An 11,972-nucleotide genomic window follows, 5' to 3' on the forward strand; every position below is an offset into this window, starting at 1 on the left:
TTTATTCTATTTCCTACTCTATCTTACATTTTACTTCTTTTTACTTATATTAGAGCGTATTTTTACCTTATTGTATTTTATTTTATTAGAGTCTTACTTATATTTGTTTACCATATTGTACTTTATTTTTTACCCTATTTTTACTCTTATCTTTACGTTGTCTTTCTTCTTACTTCTTCTTATTATGCCCTTGCACATTTCTGCACCTCTTGTCGCCTTAATTGAGCTGTTGTAAATGCGTGTTTCCCCCCCGGGGGAGGAATAAAGTCATTCAATTCAATTCAATTCAATTCAAATTCAAAACCACTAGGGGGCAGTATTTTGATTCTTATATTCAGCTTGAGGCTAACACCCATGGATGCTAACACCGGCACCGGGCTCATGCTAGCTCAGGTGTTGCTAACAGTTTAGAAAGATTAGCATCACAATTCCGGGAACATAAAACGTGTGAGTGTTCACGGCATTACACTTTTATTACATTTATCAACCACATGGTGTTTTCAGTGTTTAACAAAAGTTTGCTGATATATATTTTTTAACTACAAAGGTTTGCACCGCATTCTGATTTTTTTTAGTATGATAACACAATGACATGACTTTTTCATGGCGGACATTTTGGCAGGTCACAGTTAAAGCACAGGTGTTAACAATCCAATTAATCAGGGCTGAGTTCCATTTAGCTGTTTCAGGGTGCTCGATGTTGAACGCGTTCCAAAACGATAGAGTTTACACGACACTACACAAAAAAAAGTTATTCCAACAATTGTGTAAATAATTTCTCTTTGGCAACCAGAGTAAGTCTGCTCTTTTCTGACGTTATATTTATCGTTATTGTTGTCATTAACACTTGTGCTTGACATTCAAAACATCTGCTGTGACACAACGTGCAACTTCTCACTTTTTAGTTGCACGTTTGTTTACATTTAAGCACATTTCACACAGTTAACACACGCGACATGTCACGTTTCACAGCAACAGAAAGTATAGCAGCACTTTGGCATTTTAGTCTGGACTGGACTGTACACACTGACCATGGAAAATATTATGATACACTTATATGGTCACAAATGCTATAAGTTGGAAGATAATACATGAACGGCATTGTTGTCAATGTTGTATTTATGTTAAATAATGGTGGTTCTGCTTGTGGTACATGTGTACACACCCACTCAACCACCTTACAACTGCTTGTTAGTGTAAATATCTAATCAGCCAATCACACGGCAGCAACTCGATGCATTCAAGCAGGTATTTGCTGATAGAATCTGATTTCTGGGATTTTCCAGAGAATTATATGAAGAAGAGAATGTTTCCATTGAGTGGAGGTTCTGCCATGTTGATGAAAGATTATCGCACAATAACTCAAGTGACCACTCATTAGCAACAATATGCATCAAAAGACCATCTCTGAATCCACATTACATTTCATATTGAAGCAGATGAGCCACAGCAGCACTAGACCACACTGAGTCTCCTCCTGCCACATTAATTATGCTGTGTGTACCTAATAAATTGGCTGTTAAGCGTACGTGACTTCCTATAATATTCCCGTATTATATTATTCCTAAAACATGCCATTTTCTTTCAGATTTGGCCAATAGAGTCGCTACCTAATTTTGATTTCAAGCATTTAATTATCTTTATCTTTTATCTTTTTTACTTTGATTATCACTTTGTTCACGGTGATGATTGTAGAAAAGGAATTAAAAGGAAAAATTCTCCTCAAGAAACCTTGATAAACAAGTCAGAGAGCTGTCAAGGCAGCGTTGTTTCAAATGGCATCAAATACCAGGCAAACGAACAGAAACAACAACAACATTTAAAGTTTGGTGCTGATGATGGCTCACTGTAAGCACAACAACTCCAGTAACCACATATAACAATGTTTACAATTAGACTAAAAAACTACACATGCTTAGCTGTTTCCTCCTAAAGAGGGGGCGACATAATCAAAAATCAGAGAATCAGATCGTGTATAAGAAACGGAGGATGGACAATACAAACAAAAAGGCAGTTTTTTGTTATGCGTGTTCATATCACAGCAAAAACACCCAGCAACGTCATATTCACATTAATTCTTGTATTCTTTGGCTGTTTTTTTCTCTCTGCATTTTCTGTTGTAATTCAGCCTCTTAATAAAATAAATCCTGTTGGGATTGTCAGTAGTCAGTGGCTGTGCTCCATGAGTTTGGCAGCGGGAGAATTAGTCTCATGGTGTGGCGTTCCTCTGTTGTTTTTGTTGTCCGCCTCAGCCTTGACGCCCGCGGTGCTGTTTGTTTTGACGGAGGAGCGCGTGTACGAGGCGTTGTTGCGGTTGCTGCGCGTCATGGTGACCCTGAAGGTGTGCGTGTGCTGCAGCTCCATCTTATCCTCCTCTGACACTTTGACGAAGGGACACCAAGCAAACGCGTGGCGGAAACCGGCGCGAAACCTGCTGACAGAGGAGAGAATTGGTTCTCTTGGTTCTCATTATGGGACACAAGCTGGGAGCGGAAATGTTGTTGTTGTTGTTGTTTTTGTTTTCTTTACCTTTGGTTTAGGCAGCAGTAAATGATGGGGTTGTACATGGTTGAACTCATTGCCAGCCAGAATATGGTGAGATAAACCTGTCAAGGAAAGACAACAGGATGCACAGTCAGTGATGAATCAAACTAGGAAAAAAAAAGAATTGGTAACACTTTAGATTAGTGTTTCCCAACCCTGGTCCTCAGGGAACACTGCCCTGCCGTGTTTTAGATGTTTCCCTGCTCCAAAAACACCTGATTCAAATAAATTGTCAGCTCTGCAGAAGCCTAATAACACACTTTTGTCTTAAAAAATAAATAAATAAATAATAATAATAATAATGTAATGTTTCAAATTGTGTTAAAAAAAAAAATAGTCAAAAATGTTATGTTTTTAAATTTAATGTTTCAACTTTTGTGAATTTTTTTTTTTCAAAAATGTAATGTTTTATTTGAATCAGGTGTTTTTGGAGCAGGGCAACATGTAAAACATGGCAGGGCAGTGTTCCCTGAGGACCAGGGTTGGTAAACACTGCTTTAGATTATGGAATACATATTCACTATTAACTCAGTGCTTACTAACATGCATATAAGTAGCATACTAACCCTTTATTAGTAAATATTAAGCACATATTAACACCTTGTGTAGGAAAACTCTTAATTCACATCATAATAGAGGTAGAATAAGGTGTTAATACGTGCTTAATGATTAAGTGCTAGTATGCTTCTTATGTTAGTAAGCACCTAGTTAATGTTGAATATGTTCCCTAATCTAAAGTGTTACCAAATAATTATTACAGAGACAGAGGGGAAGCTGCTAACCTGTTGAATATAACGCTGTTTATAAATGTCTCTATTAAACGATCCCAGTATGAAGTAGATGTGGTAGGGCAGCCAGCAGAGGGCAAAGGTCACCACCACGACAACCATCATCTTTACCACCTGCAGGAGAACAAAAAAAAATGTCATCAGCATAAAATATCATATTGTTCATTTCAGGTGACACGGTGACAGCAGAGCTGCAGGGAGACGGAGGCGTGTGACCTTTCTCTTGGCTGTTATCTGGCTGTGGTAATGGTCTGATGCCTCTCCGGGAATGTGTCCGCCCCACAGTGACCGGCCAACTATACTGTAGGTCACCAGCATGACCAGCAGAGGGAGTAAGTAGATCAGCAATATCAGTGTATATTGGTAACTGCAGAGGATCAGAGAGAGAGAGAAAGGAAAATTTTATTTTGTGTGTACATTTTTTTAAATTTTGTATCCATCTTTGTTGTTGTTGATCCGGTTCTTTCACCTTAGCTGATGTTTGCCTCCGTAGTCGTCAGGCCAGTTGACCATGCACACAGTCCTGGGGTAATAATACGCTGTCACGCTGTAGTAGCACTGAGGGAATGCCAATAGAATCGCTATGATCCAAATCAGAGCAATGACAACCTTTGTCGAGGTGGAGGAGAGGCGGGGCTTCAGAGGGTGAATTATGGCCATATACCTGAGAGAGAGAGAGACATGCCAAGATATTCATTCATTTTCAATAATCGATACTTTTAGTCAAAATAACATTGAAGTATTTGCCGTGTATTATTGTGTATAGCTTATAATGAAAACATTTGCTCAACCTCATAAAGATGTATATCCTTAATTATAATGAATCAAACTCTTTCACCTCTAACTCAGATAGACTTCAACACATTTATTAGACCACCAAGCAAAGTCACAGCGGCTCTAAATTAACAGCATTGGTAATTATTAAAATCATTTTTTTCTATGTTTGTGTAATGGTTAATACACCAGTGTGTCGAAGCTCTTTAACTGAAAATGATATTTTTAATGCTAACATATAAGTGTTATTGTTATTCGTTCATTTTCAAATTTACTGTTACTGAAAACAACTTAAGTACATTATTATTTCTTAAATAATTCCAATTAAGATGTCAAATTATAGTTATTTAGAAAATGTGGTTTTAGTGGTTGAACTTCCCAGAGAAGAAGCACAATGAGGCTCAAATGTGGCCATAAAAAGGTGAATTCAGTTTGTTACTTGCCAAATAAATAACAATCACATTTTTTGTTTTAAAGGGGAAATAAGTAGTTTATAGTGCCATCTAGAGGAGAGGCTGAAATTTACAACAAAGACCTGCTCCTCTGCTCACCCCCTCCCTTCCCTGAGCGCTACGGTATCCGCAGCTGTTCAAATGTCGTCCTCGTCGTCTTTCTCCGTGTCAGCAGATGAGGTTCGTGAGGCGAGGGAGAGGGCGGAGCTACCGCGGCCGTAGCAGACGAAACGGAGAGAGTGGAGGCGGGACTTCCGCTACAAGAAAAGAGACGCTTGTTTTGTTCTCTCGCGTTTGTCCTAACAGGCTCCGGTAGAAACATGGCGTCTCGCTGCTAACAGTGGCTATGCAACCGCGGCCCGCGGTCATGTTATTTAACATGACTTTTTGAAACACTACGAAAATGAAACAAAAACTACTATACAGCGACTAGACAATGCAGGAGCACATAATATGTATAAAAAAAGTGGATTTTGGGTTATATAAACCCATAAATACTACATATTGTACCTTTAAACAAGTTTTTCAATTAAAAAAAAAACAGGATTTATTTCTTTCCGCTGCCTCTGCTGTGTTTGCTGTGTGTCCCTGGCCCTCCTATAATGTCATTACTGATAATCACACGATCTCGTCCCCGATATATCTGTACGATAGGAGGCGGCCTAAATGACAGCGCATACATTCACCGCAGATCTTTATCGTGAAACATCATCATCATCATCATGCGTCGCGCAAATGGCTTTGAGTCATAATGATTAGCCATTCTTTTGACAAAGTGAATTAACTTTCATGAGGTAAAAGACTAGAATAATGGGAAAAGATAAGTTACTGCAGCACAGACTGTAATAAAAAGAGTGCCACCGCTGTGAAAACCTAATTAGTCCACTTTAGGCAGCTGTAGATTATGTCATGGTCATGGAGTAGCTGCCATACAGGTCATCCAGCTCATCCTGATTTATATTAGCAAAAGTGAAATTAGATAGATAGATAGATAGATACTTTATTCATCTCACAGAGAAATTCACAAATTATGATAATGCCAATAATCCCGATGGCCTTGGTAAACCATCATACCCCATAGACAATGTACCTCAAGTCATTTGTTTAGTAATAACACTACACACTCAGTATTGTCACCATTACAGTTATAAAGACTCTCAAGTATGGTGATGAATCATTCATTTGAATTATTGGACAATGGGAGTGTGAATACATTTGAAAATGCTGCGTCTCTCTCTCCGTTTTAAAGATAATGACAGAGTGTGATTATGCATAAATTAATAAGAAAAAGAGAGAAATGTGTTTTGAAGAGAAACGGAGAGAAATGTGGTCCGGTGCGGCGTAAAAATGAAAAGGAACAAACACAAATCTGTGAAAAACTGCTCTCTCTTCCATGTAAATCAGCCCATAAACATAAACATAAACTATGCTGTAACTCCCTCCTCTTTGGTCTCACTCACAAATCCCTCCATCCAGCACATCAGCAGCTCCACTGGAGTTTCCACATTACAGTTTAAAATCCTCCTGTTAACATTCAAGGCCCCTCCACCTCTGTCCGACCTCCTCCATGTTGCTGCTCCCTCTCACACCCTCCGATCGTCCTCCTCCATCCACTTGACCTACGTCTACTCACTACCACTCCAACTAAGACATAATGAACTTTCACTCTTCAAACCCGTCTGTTTAACTCTGCTTTTTCCTCTATGATAGCAGTTGCACTCTAACCTGTTTCTTTGCCTTATATTTCGTATATGTTTTTTTTAGTCTCTGTCTGCACTTTTCTATTCATTGCTCTGTGTCCTTGAGTGCTGAAAGGCGTCTATAAATACAGTTATTATTATTATTATTATTATTACTGTTATCCGGAGCATAAACCTCCCCTTAAGCTGCTGCTTGCCCACAGCATCAATACACTCCTAAATCTCAGGATCCAGATTACCACTCTTAATCTAACTTTATAATCTCTTCCTTGGCCCACAACCTACATCCCCAGAAAATGTAATCCATGCATCCAATGTAAACAAACAAGGCCAAAAAACACCCCCTTGGCTAAGAAAGCAAGACAAGGATCTGTGGTCTTTTGCATGTTTTTAGTACTTTAACATTGCAGTGTGACATTTTTAGCCTCCCTGTGTGTGTGTATGCGTGGGTTTTTCTCCCACAGTCCAAAAAACATGCAATTTCTGGGATTAGGTATAAAGTGGACACTCAATATAATTGGACCATAGGTGTGAGTGTGAAGGGCTGTTGGTCTCTGTGTGGTCCTGTGATGGAGTGGTGAGACCAGAGTCCAGACTGTGAAGCTGGATGGATGGATGGTTTTTGTAGCCTTAGAAAAAGCACTTAAGGCAAGAGCTTACTATGCAAATGAGGACGTGTGGGTCCACCCATAGAAACCAGATGCATGAACCAACTAACCAACTTTTTTAAAACACTTTAAATGTTGGAGTCCCTGTTGAATACCTGTTTGTCACTGACCTGCAAACCTGTGACCACATTTAAAAAGTGTTTTCAATTTTCCATTTTGATTGAGTGGGTACTTGGCCAGCAGGGGGGCGACTTCGCTAGTTGCAAAAATAACTCAATTTGAGTGGAAGTCTATGGGGGGGAAAAGCCTATATTTCTAACTTTGAAATTAATTCCACAAGAAAATGTTTACTGACAATCAATAGTTACAGGGCACACATTTTGTATAATTTTGTATATCCGTTCCCATTTAGAGGAAAATAGACACATAAGAGTGGACACCAGTGTGATTGACAGCTACTGTCCAACAGGTGCCTGATGTCTGTGAACTTCCATCAAGGCACCAGAATTATATAGAGTCTATGCACGTGACCAGTCTGAGCAACAGGCCAGACAGTTGTGCACAGCTGAAGTGGAGACCAAATCAAATAAATTCTAATCAAATTGTATTTGTGTAGCGTCATACCACAACATACATTATCTCAAGGCACTTGAGACCTTATAATATAATAGCTAGATGACAGTGAGCATGAAGAGAAGCAAAATTCCCAGTTCTACGACACATGCTGACTTGTTTTCTTGCTTTTCGAGACTTACTAACTCGCACTAACTCCACTACTTCCTGCCATTGTGCGAATGAAGACAATGTCTTACTTACAGAGTTAATGTGTCATCAATTTAGTTTCCTGTTTGCAGCTGCGGTTGATGACCCCAATCGAAAAAGCCTTCTTTGGAACAATGTAAACTGATGATTCACCAAATTGAAAATTAATGAGGAGGAAATTGATTCATTGAGTTATAAGTGGATTTCACACCTGGTCTGATCTCTGCACGTGGCTCATTCATCACTCTACTTGTCGCGAGCCCCGGAGAGTTGTCTATCACGTACGAGAAAGCGATATAATGCTCTAACGACTCTCTCTGCTCTGGAAGAATTGATTGGATTTTGTGTAGAGTTTGACGTTTTTTTGACGCACCTGCGGTTTGAAATATAGTCGCATACATTATTCTGCACAACCTTCTAATGCTCGGCTCGTCGCTGAAAAGATTGGGTTACACCTCTGTGGTCACATTCGAGGCTATAATTACTGATGCTGCTGCTGTTGTTGTTGTTGTTTGATCCGGAGTGAAATCCATTAACAGTTATTCTCCCTCCTGTATGTAAATGAGGGCGGGCAAAACAATTAAAAACACCCGCATTCTAATGCATCGCTGCTTCGCCACCAACCACGGCCTGGAAAATGAGTTGAACGACTACGTAATGTGGTGCCGAAATATTCTTATTCAACAGTTTAGCTCAGTTGCAGACTGAAGATTGGACAGTTGCTGTTTATTGCAGCAATTGTTTATTATAATATATAATATATAGGACTATATTATTTATAGTCCTATATATTGATACATTGTATTTAAGGTTGGGGTGACGTGTAATGGTGAAATTGAAGATTGTAACAAACAGACAACATTGAGATTGCCTACAAAAAGTGAATGTAATCTTCTTGTTTGCTTGTGAGACCAACAGTAAGAATATAGTGATTCAGCAGGTTTTCTATAGGAAAATGAGCCGTGCTTAACAACGTCAGTGAACATTTTCCTCAGGAGTTAATGGTCTTAATTGCTACTTTCAGCTCTTCTTCAATGGAAATGGATTTAAATGACACAATAACAAGGGTCTTTCTGCGTGGAGTTTTCAAAAACTCTGTGAGAGTGAATGGTTTTTTGTCTCTATATGTGTTTCCCCCGAGACCCTCATGTGGAGGATAAATCGGTAGAAAATGAATAGATGGATATTTCAATTTAGAGAACAATGTATGGTCCAAATGATGGGACACTACACTACTGCATTTGTGGGTGACATCTGTGATTTTCCAGGTGCAAAACCCTGAAAATCCCAAATCTTGACGCTTCAAAATGAGAGTTCAGAATCCTACGAGTTTACCAAGCCTGTCAGGGAACTACTGTAGCCTGCATGACACGAAAGATGACATTGTTGATCATTTGTGGAAAGCCTAAGCTTTCATGGCGGTCTCCATGTAGCAAGGCCCTTGCGTTAGTACATATAAAAGGTGTATTCTAAAATTTTTTAAGGCAATTACACACTTTTATAAACACACCTCTGAGTTATAGTTTGTTCAATTTCTGCCAATGAACCCTCCTAATGTTACACACTGAACCTTTAAAGTGTACATTATTGAGTTAACTGTTTCAGAGCCCAGTCATCCATCCTCCCCTTTCCCTGTTTGCATAATGCAAAAGCTAAATGGGGTGTTGTTGTCGAAGCTGAGTGTCAGTCATTCCATTAGTGTCTCTAATGGCCGGTTTAAAACAGTTTCTTAGGCGCTGACTTGCTCATTTTAATGTCATTTTGGATGAGAGCGCCAGCTTAATGGCCACATAATTCCACATTAAGACACATTAAACAGTGGAAGTTGAATATAGTGAATATAGTGCACGCTCTCTTACCTATCCACCGCGATGGCAGCCATCGAGTAGATTGATGAAAACATTGCTGTGATGGGGAAAAAGTTCTGAAATCTGCAGTAGCCCAGGCCAAAGTACCAGTCGTTGTGAAGGGCATAGACAAAGTTGAAGAGGGTGTTGAAGGTTGCCATGGAAACATCGGAGAAGGCCAGGTTGACGATGAAGTAGTTGGTCACGGTCCTCATGCGCCTGTGAGCGAGGATGATCCAGATGACCGTGACGTTGCCGGTGATGGACACCAGGATGATGAGGGAGTAGGCGATGGCCCACAGAGCCACCTGAGGAGAGACGAAAGGATGTTTCACACTAATCTCTACATATTCACATGCACATTTCTCATCTCGTATATTGCATTTATTCGACTGTTATTTTTTTTAACTTTTATATCGTCTCCTTTTGGTAAAACTTGCAAAAACTGGCAAATCAAATGAATCTGTTTTTCTCCCCTTTGAGGATCACAGAGCCCGTAAAACATCTTTATTCTAATTCCATTACTGTAAAGCAAATTTGTTGTATGCTAATACCTACTAAGCAATACATTTGATTCTGATTCTCAACCTTTTGAGGATCATATCTGAGGCTACAATTTTCAGACATCTAATCTCAAAAGGCTCTCTCTCCCTCTCTCCCTCTGCCGCTCTCTCTGAAATTCTGTATTTCTTTTCTCCCACCTGCCAGTCAGGCTGCTGGAACTGGTTCCCAGTCGTCTCGTTTCCGTCGTCCAGCCAGTCGGTGGTTACTGATAAGGGCAGTGAAGTGGCCTCCATGTCTCCTTCAGTGTGTTGAATTAGACTTTCTGCATCCATTTTTTTCCTCCCTGTTCAGAAAATGCCTGTGTAACTATGTACGTACCATATATATGTATATATATATATATATATATATATAAGAGAGTCATTCTCCTGAATAAGTCCAAAATATTCCATGCACAGCTTTTTACAACAAACTAGACATGAACTATAATCTTCATCTGTGCTTATATAGTGGAAAAGACAAAACACACACTCTTATCTGCACTTTTGTGAGTGTGGAAGGTTGGAAACTGCTTTTTATGGAACAAAACAGCACAATTACCAAACAAAATAACAGGGAAATTAAATAATCACAGCCAAAAATAACTGTTTTAAATTCCATATACTTCATATGTGTTCAATAATTAATAAAAAAAAAAAATGCACATGTCTACTATAAGTCTTACAAGTGAGACATGTGGCTGCATCAGCAGAGTCTGGTTAATAATCATGCATCATATCGCTCCTGTTGCAAGTTTCCTGATAACCCAATCTTACAGTAGCATATGTTAGTCCTAATATCAGGGCTTTTTTTTTTTGGGCGGGTGGTCGTTAAATAAACCAAACATTTGATTTGAGTTCGTGCGTTTTATCATGAGATCTTTAATTACTGACGCGACATGAACGTGTACAAATCAACAAATACACACGCACACTCACAATAAAACAGTTTGACTGCAGCATGCGCAACAACCTGTAGCCTTTTACTGTTATGCATCCATGCCAACAGGATAAACTAATAAAAAAAACACACACACAATATGTTTGTCAGATTATCACTTTCTAATGTCTTACCTGGATCAACGCCACCGAATTGTCAAGTTTAACCTCAGTTTTGTCTAATCCATTTCTTTTTATGCCTGAAAATGAGACTTCCTCTGCGTAATGGACAGTCAGGTCCATCCAATAATCCACCGGGACATCTCTGTCCTGTCGTTTTCCCTCTGCTCTCGCTCTCTCTCTCTCACACACACCCACTCTGACTCTCACTCTCCCTCCTGGAATGTGTAACTTGCTTTTTACGGCGGCACAAGCTGCTGAGGCGCACGGAGGAGGAGGAGGAGGAGGAGGAGGCGAGGAGCGCGCGCGTGGAGGTGCAGTGCCAACTCCACACGCGCATGAGGGGCGAGAGATACGGAGAGAAAGTGATTTAAATGCGGAGCAGCAGTGTGTGTCTGGTTTTTTCACGGGCTTTGTGTTAACATTAAAGAGAGGGACTGCGAGGAGGAAAAAAAATAGACGATGAAAAAGAAGGATGGGAGTGAGACCACGAGACTGCTGTGTGTGTGTGTGTGGGCTGCTGTATCCAAACAGCAGCGACATGAACGTGTGTGAGATTTAAAGGTCCAGTGTGTGACGTGTAGGAGGGTTTATTGGCTGAAAACAAGTGATATCCACAAGTGTGTTTTTAAAACTTTACTCAGCATACATATTTATATATATCTATACAGTGGGGCAAAACAGTATTTAGTCAGCCACTGATTGTGGCTGCAAGTTCTCCCACTTAAAATGATGACAGAGGTCTGTCATGTTCATCATAGGTACACTTCAAAAAAAATCCTGGAAATCACATTGTAGGATTTTTAAATAATTTATTTGTTAATTATGGTGGAAAATAAGTACTTGGTCAATAACAAAAGTTCAACTCAATACTTTGTAATATAACCTTTGTTGGC

At 39.5% G+C, this 11,972-nt stretch overlaps 1 protein-coding gene across 1 annotated transcript; it reads right to left on the reverse strand.

Moving 5' to 3' along the window:
- Positions 1-2,166: 2,166 nt before the first annotated feature.
- tacr2 (tachykinin receptor 2) lies at positions 2,167-10,311 on the reverse strand (the record flags this gene model as incomplete). Its single annotated transcript, XM_083900621.1, has 7 exons — positions 2,167-2,431; positions 2,530-2,606; positions 3,327-3,446; positions 3,549-3,699; positions 3,802-3,996; positions 9,488-9,783; positions 10,177-10,311. 7 exons carry the CDS (start codon positions 10,309-10,311, stop codon positions 2,167-2,169), a joined length of 1,239 nt encoding a protein of 412 aa, XP_083756747.1.
- Positions 10,312-11,972: the final 1,661 nt, after the last annotated feature.

The sequence above is a fragment of the Microchirus variegatus genome (genome assembly GCF_963457635.1).
Source record: "Microchirus variegatus genome assembly, chromosome: 14".
In the NCBI taxonomy this organism is placed as follows: Eukaryota; Metazoa; Chordata; class Actinopteri; order Pleuronectiformes; family Soleidae; genus Microchirus; species Microchirus variegatus.